The sequence below is a fragment of the Thunnus thynnus genome, chromosome 20, assembly GCF_963924715.1.
Source record: "Thunnus thynnus chromosome 20, fThuThy2.1, whole genome shotgun sequence".
In the NCBI taxonomy this organism is placed as follows: Eukaryota; Metazoa; Chordata; class Actinopteri; order Scombriformes; family Scombridae; genus Thunnus; species Thunnus thynnus.
The window spans coordinates 17,988,622-18,005,729 of record NC_089536.1 but is presented as its reverse complement, the minus strand read 5'-3'; the positions used below and the strand labels follow the sequence as shown (position 1 = coordinate 18,005,729).

Here is a 17,108-nt window from a genome sequence, read left to right as displayed (position 1 = left end):
AGTGGTGAACACCAAAGTAATTACAATTCATTCTGAGTTGGGCGTGAATATGTGTACAAAATGTCATGGGATCAGTCCAATAGTTGTTGAGACATTTCACTCAAGGTGTTACAGGAAAAGTCAGAGGACCACCAAACTCATTCACTCATTGTTGCACCATAGAGACATTTCACTAAAAAAACAAAAATCAACTTGCTGGTGGCACTAAAGGAGAAGTCAGGGGATCACCACTATTACTACCATCGTCTGGAAAGCATGAATGTCTGTATAAAATTTCATGGCAATCCATTTGATAGTTGTTGAAATAAAGCGGTGGTCCCACTGCCATCCCTTGAGTCACGCCGCTGGCATGAGGAATCATGGACCATGTAAGACACTCCAAGGGTGATTGCAAATTACTTAACCCTCTGGGTTTCACATCCTATGATTTTAATCACCATTGATCAGTCATCAATCCATGTTAAAGGACTCACTTAATGCCTCTAAAAGACAACGTTTATGTTTATGTGTGTGCAAGCATGAGCATGTACATGTGTGCGTTTGTACCACTGACCACTAGTGCAGATTTGACATGCATGTGTGCACGAGTGGTGTGCTGCAAAGGGTACAAGAGCAAATCCTTCGAGGCATGACTGATCTAAGACTGGAGTTTTAGCGCTCCATTAGCCAGCTCATTAAGTCACATTAGAACTCAGGATATGAGATACATGTCCTGAGTGCTAGAATAACCACAAACCGTTCAGTATCTCCTCCCTCTCATCTCTCTTGATATCTCTCTCTCTCTTGCTGATACACACACACACACACACACACTCACACACACACAGAGATACAATCGTTATAGCAAGACCAAGCCACTTACCAGAATCAGAGCTGGATGTTGCCACGGGCATTTTAAAAACTGGTTCCTCCCAGTATCGTCCGCAAAACTTGTTACGTCAACTGCAATGAAAGAGAGCACAAAGACAAAGAATGGAGAGTCATTGAAAACACTAAAGAAGTATTGATTTGGAATATGAATGCAAAATCCCTTACACTTGGTAGAATCAAAGCTGAAACAAGGGAAGGAGCATAACAGAAAATAAATGCAGAGGGGAGAGGGAATACTTCCAGTCTGGAAACAATTAAAGTACACCATACAATGAAATATTGTCAAAACACAAGACACAGTTGAATGAAGGTGTCTTGGATGCACATTCAGGGCACTAATATACTAGTTGACTCTTGCATGTGCAAAGAGTAAACAGACCAAATATTTAATTAGGATGCCTTGTTACTACCTGGTGTTCATTATATTAACTTTTTTTATTCACACAAAGGATGACAGACATGATTGGTTTATTGATCAATGTTGTACATATAAAGAACAGAAAGTGAAATTTTTGCACATGTTATAGCTTGTGTTTTGTTTTTTTTGTAAATCACACATTGTGACAAATTGTGTTGCTAGGCTGGGGCCCTTCATATTAAACACCCAGGGAAGTCTTAATCCAGCCATGACAAAGAAAACAAATCCTATTTTGTCATAATCACAGTCAATGGACTTAGTACATATTCAGCTCATTCCCATTTTGTCTAAACAAGCTCCCACACACGGCAACTGCTATCTAACTTTGTTAATACCTATTAATAGAATAGCTGGTTGCTCTGGTAACACCCAAACAATTTTAGCTGTCATGTACGTCCGGAATACTATTAGCAACAGTTGGAAAGATTGAGTGAGCGGGTGAGTGAGTGGGCAGGCCAACTAACATTAGCTTAGCAAGGATCTCCTTTGATTCTTATTGATCCATTTAACATCAGGCAGCAAGAAAAAGACCATCCTGAGATCCAAAACTGGCTTGTCAGGTGATGTGGCATTTGTGAAATACACACTTTGAATAGTAATTAGGAGCTAAGGAGGGGCTGTGGGGAAAATAAACAGAATAAGCAATCAATAGTCATGAGGTTAAGGGGAAACAGACAGAAAAAAATAGAAGTGGGTTGAGGAGAAAATTGTCAGGCAGGAAGGCTCTGGCTGTGTGGAAACATGAGGTGGGGGGTCAGAGAGAGAGAGAGAGAGAAAAAAAAAATCAAACAAGAACAATGGTGAGGAAGAAAGGGCGCAGCTGATGAGGAGAGACCGCAGTATCCAAGGATGCTAATTCCTGGTTGCCATAGCAACATCTATCCATGGTGAAACCAGTGCTGTAGTAGCCAAAACCCAGCAATGTCACCACAGGGTCACTTGTGTGTGAATGTGTGTGTGTGTCAACATTAAAATCCTGTTTCAGCCTCATCATAACTGAACTAATTTTGGAGTGATTAAGCATCTTCACACTTTGTTCCCGTATTTGAACGGTCCAAATAGGGCACTGACAGAAAAAATTACATTACAAATGGTTCCTGTCTGGCTTCCAAATCTATTTTTTTTAAACTGAATAAATATATTTTTTTCCTCAGATGGAATCACATTTCTCTTTTACTACAGCTGCAAATATTTCTAAACTGGCTTAATGGGCGACATTTTCATCAAGACAGATACTTTTATCACTCACTTATTTCTTTTCTAGCCTCTCAGTTGTCAGTGAACACAAATATAAAGATGTCTTCAAGCTCAGTGGTATTTAATTTCATTAATTTGATTCTCTGTGCATAAAATATTCACAAATCCTATTTTTTCTCAATTTTGCAGTCGCAGCTTTGTATCTAAGCATTTTATCAAAACATTCCTTGACACCAGTTAAAGATTGATCTTATAAACTATATAGTGTGATCCAAGCTGATTTATTGAGAAAAGCCTGGGAATGCATTAGAAGCGAAATTCTGGAAGACAATTGGGATAAAAGTGTCATTGCTATTCATTCCTCCACCGTCTGAGTAATGATTAATTTCAAGATATAACGACAAGTTCAATCAAATATATCCTTCTGTAAGTCCCTTTTGTACTCACAATAACCTGGTTTCACTGGACTGCTTTGATCCTGTCCATGGTTTTTGGTCTTCTATACTCAACTCCCTCTCTTTGCCTTATGTAATAAATCTATTTCTCCTAACCCACGGACATGTCAAATCCAATTCTAATAGTACCACCTGAACTCCACTGACTCATCATAGAGAAAACCTGTCAAATTTTTCAAGTGCCTTTTTCTATGAGTATCTCTAACGTAAGTAAAGATCTCTAACGTGTTTTGAACCATGTTTCAGCAAAGCATCTCTCACTCCCAGTCAGATTTTTCACGGAAAATCTGACCCAGGTCCTTTACATAGAAATCAGTCCACAGGCTGGTACAGACAACCAAGAAGGTCGGGGAAGGGCTCATTTTTTAAGTTAGGTTACAACCTGTTCACTCACTGGCAATGAAAAAAAATTAATACATGTAAATAACTTCACGATTCTTACATATAGAATGTTAAATGTTATTTAATGTATAGCAGCAATTATAGCTGTTAAACAAAATATCTGTTTATAAAAATAGACTAACTAATGTAAATTTGTACAAAGTAAGCCTAAGATGTCTCCCGCATCATCTATGGGGATGACATGTTTACTTGTTTAACAGCTATAATTGCTGCTACCGGTGTGACATTGAAGCACATTCTTAGATGCTGAAGGGCTTTTTCAAAACTCCAATCTATGAGGATCAGGTCCTTAATACCGCATACCAGTCCCCCAGGCTTATCCATGGCATCCCCTGTTTGCACTGGGAAATGACAGAGCTTGTTAAAAGTATGCAGGGACCACACGGCAGCTAAGAAGCCAAAGCCGATTGCAGCAGAGCTTGGCTGTGCTAGAGTTATGCTGACACACTGGAGGGGTTGGGTGGATGAGCTTTGGGGGGGCAGGATCTTCTCTGCTCCCTCACTCTGTCATTCTCCCTGGTTATTTCATTTTACCAATGGGGTAAAATTAACTAAGATCTAATGATGGTGGAGTCATCATCAGTGGTGGCATTTTCTGGTTAATTGGTAGCATTTTCTTGCAGGAAAGCTTGGATGTCTGATAAGAGTTGCAACCAGTAACTCTACAATCAAGGATTAAATAGGTCATCTTAATTATACATGCTTATTGTCTTTTTGCTGCAGGTGGAAAAGACCCTGCAGTTGTGCAACTTGTGGGTCAGACTGTATCTACAGTAATATCTACTGTCTTGTGTACTGAGTGATTTCCACCATGTGTCCATTAGTCAGCTCACACAAATATGTACAGTAACACCTACACACTCCATCTTCCTCATTGTAGTTGAGGGGAGAAAGCAGCTCAGTAGCACAGCTGCCATGACATCACATTCACAGACCTGATATCATCTCTACAGTGTTAATCTGTTGAAACAAGAGGCCAGCTAAGTGTTGGATTTTGTGTGTGATTTTGTGTGTGCATGCACAAAGATCTATATTTTATATTTTTAGCCACTTTTGAAGCTCTCAACCAAATAACCCTGCACAGTGTAACAACAGACAGAAGTTAAAATTCTTACATAACCAATAATGAGTGCAAAGGTCAAGGCTTTGCTGACTTACAATATCCGTTAAATTCCAGGGAATAAGTGCTACAGCCAGCATTTAAGGATTCTTGTTTCAAAATGAAACTGAATGATCTTTTTTCTGTTGAACATCTACTATTCATTGAGGAATGTGAATGATTTGCTTCAAATTGCTTTACCTTTGCTCTTGAATGATTTTTTTTTTTGATGGTCTTTAAGCCTGCTCTCTCAAGTGAAACCCATCTACTGTGGTAAATTATTTTATCACACATATTTCTTATATTTCACATTTTAGCCTAGAGCAATGATACAAGTGGTGGCCCAGGTGTTTGTATGCCAAGTGCAAAATGCCTTGAGCTATTCCCACGGTGAAGCTGCATTAAAGCCTGTATACATGCTCTCACACACACACACATACACACAAACGCACCAGCGACCAAACAAGTCTTAATCCACACACGCAGGCTGGCGTCAGGCCTAAAAATAACCCTGTGCTCCCACAGGTTCAGCTCCTCTCATTACTTTACAAGGGAAAACTGTCGTATCCAAGACAACCATGAGCAGCTCTTCGCCGTTTTCCCCGGTGCTTTGCCATGGCAACAAGGAAAAATGCGTAAAATAATAATAAGTTGGAGCTAAAATTGGGTCTATTAAAAGGTTTGAGCAAGACTTTAATACAGAGTTGTTCTTCATCTGAGGAAATTATTTTATATCAGTGTCCCAATTGAAAAAAAAAAGACTATAGCATTTACACAACAGGCAGGAAATCAATTCTAACAGAGTTCACCAGCCAAAAACTCACAGACAGCACTTTCAGAGCTCTACGATGAAATCAAGAAAAACAGACCTGTTGTGTTTAGCTCCTTTGGCCTGAGCACAATACGTAAATGAACCCTACAGCTGTACCTGATTACACTGTTTCTACAGCTCCAGAAACCCTGAACAACAATTTAATCAGAACTGTAGAACAAGATCAAGGTACTGATTCACAGAGCCTTTTTTGGGGATGATTTATTTGGGGAAAAGTAGATATATCTCTATCACTAAGATGTTACACAACCAATTACCAGTGCAGAGGTTGGGAAAGAGAAACACAGAGTTTATGCTATTCTTATAAAATACTGGGTAATAGCACTTGAGAGGTTTCATGAAAACTACCATAAAAGCTTCTTTTGAGTATCTGCCCTAAAGCACCAGTGTGTTTATGCTTCCCTGTTGTCAAACCAGCTTAGATCCTAGACTAAAAAGACAAAATTAAAGCAATTCATTCAATCTTGCCTTCTGGGGCTCATATCAACACCGAAGTCGCTACAAATGCCCCTACAAATCAAAACAGTCTGTGGAGGTCTTTTGAAGGTGGAGACAAATTCAAAAGCAGTTTAAAGCCAGTCAGTGCTGCATGGTTGAATGATTTCAAAAATGAAGGTGTGTCAGACTCCCCACATGCATATTAATACACACAATGTGCTACTACTTGGCAGTGAGAAACATGGAAAATAACATTTTATGTCTTTTTCCTGGGCACAGACTGAGCTTAATCCTTCAATGAAACTTCATTCTAAATGTAAATTATTAACCATCAGCTAACAACTCTGGGACTCATTAGCCACCTAAGCCACACAAACTACCCAGAGAGTCTCAAATAGAAAGAAATTATGTTGTATTGTTAGTATTTTACCATGCATTTTTCTATATTCTGCATTATTAGTAAAGAACAATATTTTAAAAGCCTTTTTAAAACAGCACTGACACAAGATTTACCAGCAGCAAGATCACTTGACAGCAAGACATTTAAAATAACCTGATCGACTGAGTGTTGTGGGTCTTCCTTTTCCCTCAGCTGATACGGATTATAATTAGTGTAATTAAAATTAAATGTCACGTACATACCACTGAGAGGGTAAAGGACTCAGGCAAAGTGCTGAGAACCACACAGGGGGGAGAATTTACAATCACCACCCTGCCTGGATTTCATTAAAGGTCCCAGCTCCTTTTGTCATTTTTTTCTGAAGAAGCAGCCATGACGGAATAACCAAAATGAATGTCATTGTTTCAATGTCAACCAGATCTCTCTTGAGAAAAACTCTGTGGCTTAAAGCCTGAACATTACAGCGTAAATCCCTACTTTTAGGGCAAGACTGATACATTGGCTTACCCATGTTTATTGTCAATGCTGGCATTTATTAGGTATTTGGTAATATGGTGGGTCCAATGTAAAGATATTAAATACCATCACAATATACAATAACTGAACTAAATGTAGGGCTGCAACTAATGATTGTTGATTAACTGATGTAATTTCAGTAAAAGGGGAAAAAATGTCAATCACTGTTTCCCAAAACCCAAGATGCAAACTAAAATGTCTTGTTTTGTACCAACAAACAGTCCATAACGCGAAGATATTAAGTTTACTACTATAGAGGACTAAAGAAATGAGAACATACTCACATTTAAGAAGCTGAAATGAATTTTTTGGCATTTTCTCTTTAAAATTACTCAAACTTACTGATTATCAAAACAATAAATTTTCTGATGATAGACTAATCGATTTATCGACTATTTGTTGCAGCTCTAGCTAAATGCTAGTATCAACATGCTCACAGTGACAAGCTTGCATATTGATGTTTAGCAGTTATAATGTTTATTTCTTGGTTTAGCTAGTTAGCATGCTAACATTTGCTAATTACCAAAGTACAGCTGAGACATGTCAATGGTTTTATAGGTATTAAGTCATAAACATAAATAAAAATTTTGACCTGATGATGGCGCTAGATGAAAAGTCAGGGGATCACCAAAGTTATTAGGAGTCATCCTCTGGCATCAATCCAATGCCTGTTGAGATATTTCAGTCAGGACCAAAGTGGTGGACCAATCAACCAATTGACCAACCTACCAACCGATAGACTGACCAACATCTTTGGCATGGCTAAAAATATCATATTTGCTTATTAAAAGATATACATATATTAACACAGTGATGAAAACTGGGGGATGCAGACGTCACTGAGGTAGCAGGTGTGAGAGTAAATGAGCAGGTTTTTTTTATCAATGACACCGCAGTGTTGAGGGGCAGAGATGCTGAGATGCTTTGTGAACCACTGCTGATTAATCTCCATGTGGAATCGAATGTGGATGGGTCCTACTTTTAAAGCCTTCTCTCTGACAGCTACAGTTAATTAGAATTCCTGCTTGATGCAGTAATTAATCATTCAGTGCATCAGAGCAGTAAAAGTGAACTGTGTCGAGGTCTGGTACGATTGAAGGTGAGCATTCTGTACGTAACATCAAACAACCAGAATCCCTTCATGGGTCACACGTAGCTCTTTGAATTTTTCTGAATGTGTGACCAATGTTAAAGGATTAGTATTAGTGTAAAGTATGCAGTACTCAGAAGCTCAGACATGCCAGTCACATTGACTACACATCCATGCTGCCACAGACGTATTTTCAAAGTCTAAAGAGTCCTACTTCACGCAGTTAGAGAAGTGCTTAGACAATGTTTCTGTTGGGGTACAACTAGACCTGTTTATGGTAAACCTCCCACTTCCAAAACTTAAACTGATAAGACTGCTGAAGCTTCTTAATCCCAGTAAAAAGCTCTCTGAGACCCCTCTGACTGAGGTTTGATATAAAATTCCGGTAGAGTAGTTATATGTGACTAGAAATTATGGAAGTTTAAGGAAACTGTATTACTCATGATAGTGCTTTAATTTTGAAAGACTACTCCAAAATAACAATATTACTCTTTGGACTATATCCGTTCCTTTGTATAAAAGAGTTATCACCACCATGCGTTTGCCTGACAGATTTTATCTGTATAGAATTGGAGCTTTTTATGCGGAAAAAAGTCAGTGACAAAAATCTAACTTTTTCATTTATGGTTTAATTTTTTGAGGCTGCTCTATTAGCAAATGATCTTTACACTCTTTACTTTTCTTTTAACTGACAGCATAAATTTCCTTGCAATTACACAGACAAACTGCTTGTTTATGAGGTCTAGTGCAGTAAGTTATTAAATAAATTTGCATGTAAACTGAAGATACTTTGTCAATATAATGGCCTTCCAATCTCTACTTCCAAAATGCTTTAGGACCACAAACCATACAGCGTCACATTGCTCTGTAATGTAGGCCTGCTGCCTGAGTAGTCCCAAATGGATTGTACATCTATATTACCACTGAAAATACAATAACTTCTTTCTCACTGGCAGAGGTCATTTGAATAATTCCTCTGCAGTGATAAAATGTCCTGGCAGTAAAACATGAGACAGAGATCATAGACAGTTGAACACAACTGGTAAACACCAGTTGAATTTACTCTTGTTTAAGTGAGTCTAACTTAAACTATGATTTCTCTAAAAGACACCTTACACCATGAACATTAGGTGAAACTAATGGACATCCAATTATTATAATAATAATAACAAGTTTATTTAGGATAGCTCCTTTCACAGAAATAAAATTCACAAGGTGCTTCATAGGAATAAAAGTTAAAATTGAGACCATAAAAACATACATATGATGAAAACATATATCAATATCATGATATTTCCTGCTATTTAGCACAAACTGAAAGGGAATAACAACCAGTTGTAGTCTTGATCTGGACTAGATCTGAAAAGCCTCCCTTTCAGACAACTCTAAGGTGGTAATGTAGGCCTAGCACTAGTGTCTGAGGTTTAAAAAATGGCAGAATGTTTGAGATTGGAAAAGAAGCTTTCAGATGCAAGCAAGTTTATCAGTAAATTGTAAAACCACTAGGGCTGCGAGTGAAGATTATTTGTCTATTATCAATTAATCTGCTTATTTTTTTCTCGATAAATCGATTCATTGTTTGGTCTATAAAATGTCAGTAGAAGGTGAAAAATGTTGATCACCGTTTCCCAAAACCCAAGGTGCAACCTGAAATACTTTGTTGTCAACAACCCAAAGTTTACTATCACAGAGGACAAAAGAAACAAGACAATATTCACATTTAAGGAGCTGGACCCAGAGAATTTTTGTTTTTTTCTCTAAAAAATGACTCAAAACAATTAGCTGATTATCAAAATCGTTGTGGATTAAATTACAGTTGATCGACTAGTTGTTGCAGCTCTAGAAATCACCATTATTTATGATACAGTGATATTGGTTTTCCTGACATGATGCATGTTTAATTGTGTATCTTTAAAAGGGTGAAATGTAGGCTTTTTTTTCTTGTTTTGATTTATTTGTTGGTTTTTTTGTGGTGGGGAATATTTGTTTCTCGTTTTTGCTTCTGTAGATGTCAATGTAAAAACTGTTGACAATTTTTTGTCTTTTTTTCCCTTTTGTTCTATTTAAAGTTGCAATACACGAAATTCAGCCACTAGATGTCGCACTATAGCACCAACATCTCAGACCGAAATTAACGTGTCATTTACTCAATAAAATTGAAAGAAAAAAAAAAAGCTCATGAAACTCAAGATCAAACTGTCAAACTAGGCGGTGCTGATCAAAAACTGATAAAGATTCTGTTAGTGCATTGCGAATTTCTCATCTCAAATGTTTTCAGAAACATACAAAGAACAGAGAGGCTCAGATAACGACACACTGAGGGAGTGTGACTTCATTCACTGCTCAGGTCGCCATTACTGCACTATATCTTTACATAGCAAAGAGTCGTTTGCTGACATCCAGTGAGGCTCAATGTAATTTACTGGACCTTTAAATTAAATTTGTATATACTTTAGACCCATTTCACAGACATTTTGACTTGTCAGAGCAGGGTTTTGTGCCACCTGCACAGATGTAAATAACAACATTAACGATGGCTCCATTCCATTAACTGTCCCAGTAAGCCTTGTCAGTGAGTAATTGTGCGCAAAACTGGCTGTGTATTTTCTTGTTATTTTGCTGTGTTTAGGACACTTCTGGGCATCAGCCTTTGGGCACTGGGTGTGTAGCCCCCAGCCAATAACAGCACGCAGGGCGTGAGGTTGGGACTCGTAGCGTAGCGATCAGGTTACATTGATGTCTCTGTCTCTCTCCTCCACGCTGTTCTGCTCTCTGTCTCTGTGTCATGGATGTATAAAGAGCTGCAGGTCTGTGTGTCTGCTTGACCGAGGGCGGGGCTAAGCTACACACATGCAGAGCAGAGAGGCCACAGCGGACAGGATGAACCTCTGCATTCATTCTGCAGGGTTGTGAAGAGGTGTGGGGGCGTATTTATTTGTGCTTTAGAACGTAACCACCATGAAACAATCAGAAAAAAAAACATTTTATTCATCTGATTCACAGCTTTGCTCTTGCCAGCACTGCTCACTCTCTTCATTCACTCTCTAGCTTGCTCAACCACTGCTGCTCTCTCTCACTTGCTCGCTCTGGTCGAACCAGGGAGGAGAGGCCAACTGTGAATGCTGTGTTTACAAACACCAACGGACAAATTTTTCATAGTATACTTTTAATATTATTATTTACATCTGTGTTTTTCCTGCTTTGACAAGTCAAAATGTATGCCATGAAAAGGGTCTATGTATATGTCACAGAAGATAAAACTGGGGAAAAAATTATATATGCATGTTTGTTGATAATAAAAACATATTCTTCCAAAAACTTGGTAACATGGGTGGAAAACCTGGTTTAGACTATTTCAGATCATTTAATTAATACATTGTCATTCAATAATAACATATAGTTATCCAAAAAATCACTTTTTTAAGGAAAACGTCCCCTCTGTTATTAAGGTGCGTCTACAATACATGTCAGACACACATCGGCGCCTGACTTTCAAGCGCTCAAACATCTGTGCATGTCCCGGTGTGTGAGCATGCGCAGTGGCAATTTACAAGTGCATGACGTCCATCCAGTCTTTGTTAACATCATTATTTGATTTCATTTCAAATACTCAGACTAAGTTATGGGTGCCAAAAACAGTTGTGTTCCACGTGTCGGTGCGTAGAGGTGCATATAACCTGAGGTCAATTAGGTTAACACAATGAAAACTGCATGTGGCTACTGACAGAGGCAAAATAAGGCGCACGCGCTCGTCCAGCCTCCTCTCGTGCTGCGTTACCTTGTTGTCAGAGGAAAAAAATGCCACACAGTGTTTGACAATAAGTGGATTTTAACGTTATTTATGGGGATAATAAGGCTGAATCATATCGTATGCTCCTTCTTTCACAGGAGACGTGAAATAATAACTGACTGCGTGCACCAACATCCACCTGACGAGTAGCGAAGGTGGGCTACGTCTTTGGAAAACGGCGTTAAATGCTAACCTGAACTAAACACCGCGTTTCCTCCGTGAAAAACAGCGAAAGGTTAAAGCGCTCACCTGCCCCGGTCACCTTTTATCCGGATGCCTCCTCGGTCTAAGATGCAGGAAGAGGTTTGAGGCAGTCTTGTCTGTCTCCTCCGTAGCGCGGGCAGCTCTTGTTAAACCTATGCAGCCACTTTCACAACACCGAAGCCAACAGCAGCCCACACAAACGGCTATCTTTAACGAGACCTTATCTAAAAGGGCTCGCGCGCTCGGACAAATAGTTCCATCGGTTAAAAGACACTTGGCTGCTCCGTTCACACTGATCCTGTTTCCCAAAGGATGCACAGGAAGGTTTAATGATGATTAACGCGTCTTACGCAGTGGTTAAACAGTGAGAAGTTGAAGCCTGACCGCTGCCGTCGATATGAGCCCCAACAAGACCACCAATAAGATGGACTAACTTACTAATGCACTTTTCCTAGAGAAATAGTGACATCTAGTGGCAATAAAAGCAGGTACAGCGGGCTTCATCAAAATAAATAAATAAATGAATACCAAAAGCTTATGTGTGTCTATGTAGTACTTTATTTCCATTCGTTTTTTTATTGTAAAGTGATTGATTTTGATACAAATTATTTACATTTTTGGCCAGAGAGCAAAGAGGCAGACAGACAGACAGAGAGAGAAAGAGAGACAGAGATTTGCATGCGTGTTATGCATGCATATTTGCATTAAATAATTAAATATGGAGAGTCACAAAGTCCAGTGCAGGTTGTCTGTTGAGAATCTCAGTTTTTTTCGTTGTTGGTTAATTTGAGGATGAGGGGGGGGGGGGGGGGATTGAGAGAAGGGTTAACATTGGAGTCGTTTACCACTGATCATTGTAGTCCAAGCTGTAAGAAAAGGGAAAAAAAACGGTTTGATTAATTGACGTTTACATTTGCAGCATCCACTTTACTGAGCTCTAACAGATTATCAGCTAAACTGTATGATGACGACATGACCAATAAGCTGTGTAAACCCACAAGTGAGATAAAATAATCAATAATCACTCCAAGAGGAAAAGAATATTGACAAGGAGCTCAAAAATAGCAACATAAACAGCAACGTAATCCTCATGCAGTAATCATTAAAGCAATAAAGTAATTTGACTATATTAGACCAGTACTGGCAGGACTGTGTCTTCAATATTTTAAGTAGGAGGGCAGCTAGAGGTACAAACTCTCACATGTTGCAATTGCATCAACAAAAACTGTTCACTTCATTTTAGGCACTGCCTCATTAAATTGCATGTTCTTCCTTTATTAATAATGACCAGCCAATTGCTTGTCATAGTTAAAATCACTGTGGGGAGCTACGAGTGTGGCCAATCAGACCCCTCCTTCTCTCACCCCTGTAATGAGGCTTTTATTGAATGTTGGATATCGGCCACTCATGCAGCTACAGATATGATACCCATCACTGACCACAGACACATAAAAATATTCTGTAAATCATGCAACAACATCTTTTTTTTTGGTGCAGTTTATGTATTATTTTTCTCAGTTAAATATGTCAGTAATGGATTTGTTAGTAGCACCATGCATAGGGGAGCTGATAATCCACCATACAGAATTTTATTAACTTAAGTCTTTATATAAATTTTAGTGTCCTTTCCACCTTTGAAAAAATGTCTGTAATTTTAGGCACACAAAACACTGTCAATTGTTAACTTCCCTACATAGAAACATCAGTTTTAAAAACTCATATAAACAAACCAAACAAGTATCCACATCTGTTTCTCTCACCGTGGTTCAGAGTCTTGGTTTGAATCAGCTCCAAACAGCAGCCACGCTACTGCCTCCTCCGGGGTCGACCTCTTCCCGTACCTGAAGAAAACCAAACACCGGCATGTAACAGCTACAACTAAATAATAATTGGAGATCATCCAGTTCATACACTAGTGGTCACTCTATCAGCATTTCTGCAATCAAGTTGTGTCACCAGCCTTGTTATGAATTTCAACTACGGGACGTCGTTTTTTGAAAAAAAATCATCCAGCTGTGAACAAGGTAAGACTTCATCAGTATTGCTTCTCTGCTCGGTCTCTAGTATCAAATCAGCTGAGCATTTATCTGACAGAAAAGGAGAATTTTCAAGTTCACTACTTAGACTAAAGAGCAAAGACCAAACACAACAAGCTCCTCCGACTCTGTCTTTTGAAGTCTTTTCACTAAAATCAATGCCTGGCCACTGAAGAGTAAACCTGCCTTTGTTTGAGGTGTGGGAGGGCTGCACTGTGTGACACAGACTCCTGTGAGTGTGGTGACAGATCCAGCCTCTTTAATTACAGACCAGGACGGTGAATGGTGAAGGGAAACTGTACACCCACCAGTTTCTCCAACTGGACCAATAGAATTTACTGCTTCTAATTTATACATGCCTTTTTTTTGCCAGTTACTAGTTATCAAAACTGTAATTATAGATAAGAAAACAATGAACATGTATACATTTGGGACATTTCATTACAGGTTTGCAACACAAAACGTCTTCAATGTTACATTTTAAAGACCTAAAGGCGTATAAAACATACTACAATTCAAATATTAGATATTCTGTGATTACCAAGTCTTGATTTTCACCTAGTAAGAAACAAAATGAAATTATTAGGATGTCTGTTGCTCTCGTGTGTCTCCATTAGTGCTACAAGATTTGGGGTCACGACTGAGTCATTACAGGCTCTTATCTAGTCTGAACTTTAAATACCCGCCTGAGGAAAACCAGGCTCCTGTCTTCCTCTGCCTCATTATTTCTCTTAACAATCGCAGCAATGCGTTGTAGCTTAATGACCTAAGTGCTCCTTGACTTGCCAAACAAGAGCAAAGGGAGCAGACAGGCCTCATGATGAGTGAAGTCATGCCACAACCTGAGGACTCAGTCCCCCCCCCCCCCCCCCCCATGTGGCCCATCCTTACTAACTTGTCCTTGGAGCAGAAACTTAAACCCTCACATCAAAGGAGGTTAACCACCCAGCTGAGGATGAACAGATCATTTAAATAAGCTATATAAAAAATGGAAGATGTGGATTTTGACAGCATCTTGAGTTTTTGCATGTGATAATGTGTTGATAGAAGAGCTATTTGCCTGCAAATACAGGCTGCTTGATATGGCTCTGTCTTGATATGACAGGAGAAATTCCTGCGTTGTCTGTCCTGAGTTTGGTAAGCTCACCTCTGTCTGGTGATGAGGTTGACATAATGCCTGACAGCTGCGTGGTATTTGGCCCACTCCTCCGGCGAGGCGTTGCTCCCTGGGCTCTCCGGTTTGGGAGGGTAGGCGTCCGCAAAGCTGCTCAAACACACCAGCAAGCAAACGACGAGCGCTGCGAGCATCATCCACGATTTCAGCATGTTGGCCATCTGAGGATAAGAAGAATATCACTGTAAAATACTCTGCCGAAAATAAAACTTTTATTTAAGCTTATTTTACTCTGTTTTCAAGTTAATTTCATTTCAGATAAATATCTACAGCTTATAAAGTGTCTCCAGTGCATGCCCAATATTATATAAAAACATTAATTAACATGCAATTTCAGCATAAATTACGCACAAGAATCTTTCTAAAATGCAGCAAAGTAACATAAAAGTAAGCTCACTTACTTTTTATCAGTTGTCTCTTGATGCAGTCACTTCGTTGGTGTCCTGTCTTGCTTCTCTCCTCCCGGTTCACAGGATTATATAGTGAGGGATGGATACCTGATGCGCGCTTGAGTAACACTTAACCACACCCCTCGGTTTTTTTTTTTTATTCATCCAGCAGCAGCGTGTGAAGGGTCACACATATTTGCAAAAGCTGGTGGACGCACTCGCAGCTGAGCTTCACTATTTGCGGTTTATTTCGTTGTAAACATGAAACAAAATATGCAGATTTCTCTCAGGTTTGCGTAAATGAGCTTTCAGCACCACGAACAGCGCCAAGAGTCCTACTGTTGTCATAAAGTAGTCCCTGCTATGATTTATGAGCTCAAATCATGGTTCAGATAGGTTGAATGCAGTGTTACACCTGTAAATCAAATCATAAAGTTTATTGGTTCATTCATATCTTTAAAAATATGTATTTTTGCATTATTCCCTCATTCAATTTGGGTAAATGTGTCTGCATGTGGTTGGTTGTTTTTCCATTTATTTTTTATTTTGTCCTCATAAATCACTTTGTAATCTCTGGTTTGTGCTATAGTGCTATAAAAATAAAGTTTTTTTTATTTTATTCTATCTGCCTGTATGCAGGTGATGTAACCATCCTGTAGGTGAAGAGCAGGAGCTTGCCTTGGATCTGGAAGGAACTGGTGGATGAGAGTGATGGGCAACTCATCTCAAAACATTGGTGACAGCACACAGAAGAATTAACACAAAGCTAGACTCACCTATATGAAAGTTAGAATGCCTCTACCTCAACAGGCTTGTAGAACTGACCACCTTAAAATAGCTCAACCTGGAGTTCAGAAACCACAATATACCTGCAATCAGAAAAAAAAAATACAACTGGCCCTTTGCACTTGAAATAATGGTCTGCACAGCACTTCACAAACTACAGTGTATCAACAGTCAGAGAGGGATGGGATGACTGGCCCCGATATACTGCAACACAACAGTTGACAGAACACATTTTACCAGCTATCACAGTCTAAAGTCTCTATCCATGGATCACTTCCTCTGTTGACAGACGTTTTCTTATGATTTCTGTGTTTTGTCAAGGATATCTTAACATGGCACACTGTCATTTTTAGTATAACTTGCCTTGCATCTACTCTCAATAAGGGTCAAAAGAATTTCTGTGTAGTTTCATTGAATGTGTCAGATCTTCAGATATAAATGTATAATGCTGAATGAGTTAAGGTTTACAACAGGGTTTTATCGATAAATGCTATTGATGAGCCTTTATATGCAGTGCTATACAGTATATTCACATGAAAATAAGGCAAATTAATTCGATTTTTATATTAATTAAAGTGAGACTGGTGTAATCAGGGTTATCTGATTGTTTTATTGACTCCAATCTATTCTGCATGTGGGTAGTTAATGAACAAACACATCTTAAGGTAGATCTAGAGGATACAGGATGGAAGTTGCCTGTTTGTGCAGACACTAAAACTACATTTCAAAATATGGGCATGCTCTAATTTACAACTTATTGCCTTAAAGAATGACAAAGAGAGACAAATAGATTTGGATGATGTAAATCCATTTGTGTTGATTCATTAATATGACACATCTTCTCCAGGAATGATGGAGCCTAACTTGTCTAGTCATTAGTTACGACACCTTTGGCCTTCTACGCACTCATCACTCCTGCATGCATTATTCAGATGGCGATAAAGCCTTTAATATGGTCTGGAGGTCATAGGCTACACCATCCACAGATCAATAATGCTATTTTGTTTCACAC

General features: G+C 38.9%; 2 protein-coding genes across 3 annotated transcripts in view; both read right to left on the bottom strand.

Moving 5' to 3' along the window:
* Nucleotides 1-12,131, bottom strand: part of mpp2b (MAGUK p55 scaffold protein 2b) — a 41,799-nt gene extending 29,668 nt beyond the window's left edge. The window contains exons 1-2 of one of the 2 annotated variants that reach the window (XM_067576243.1): nucleotides 11,757-12,131; nucleotides 863-942 (exon numbers count right to left, since the gene is read on the bottom strand). In XM_067576243.1, the coding sequence (XP_067432344.1) occupies nucleotides 863-893 (31 nt within the window). In that variant the 5' untranslated portion in view covers nucleotides 894-942; nucleotides 11,757-12,131. Of the gene's footprint in view, nucleotides 1-862; nucleotides 947-11,756 lie in introns of those variants that run through there. The other variant, XM_067576242.1, reaches the window with a different exon arrangement.
* A 131-nt stretch (nucleotides 12,132-12,262) lies between these two features.
* pyyb (peptide YYb) lies at nucleotides 12,263-16,190 on the bottom strand. Its single transcript, XM_067575918.1, has 4 exons — nucleotides 15,323-16,190; nucleotides 14,895-15,082; nucleotides 13,472-13,552; nucleotides 12,263-12,577 (listed from the first exon to the last, which is right to left on the bottom strand). The coding sequence occupies exons 2-4, from the start codon at nucleotides 15,080-15,082 to the stop codon at nucleotides 12,553-12,555; spliced, it is 294 nt and encodes a 97-aa protein (XP_067432019.1). The 5' UTR covers nucleotides 15,323-16,190; the 3' UTR covers nucleotides 12,263-12,552.
* Between the last annotated feature and the right edge of the window lie 918 nt (nucleotides 16,191-17,108).

Coding starts and splice junctions, on each gene's coding strand:
- pyyb (XM_067575918.1), bottom strand. CDS start 15,082: ATGGCCAACATGCTGAAATCGTGGATGATGCTCGCAGCGCTCGTCGTT. Junction 13,553..14,894: donor AACCTCATCACCAGACAGAG/GTGAGCTTACCA, acceptor GGTTTTCTTCAG/GTACGGGAAGAGGTCGACCC. Junction 12,578..13,471: donor AACCAAGACTCTGAACCACG/GTGAGAGAAACA, acceptor CTTTTCTTACAG/CTTGGACTACAATGATCAGT.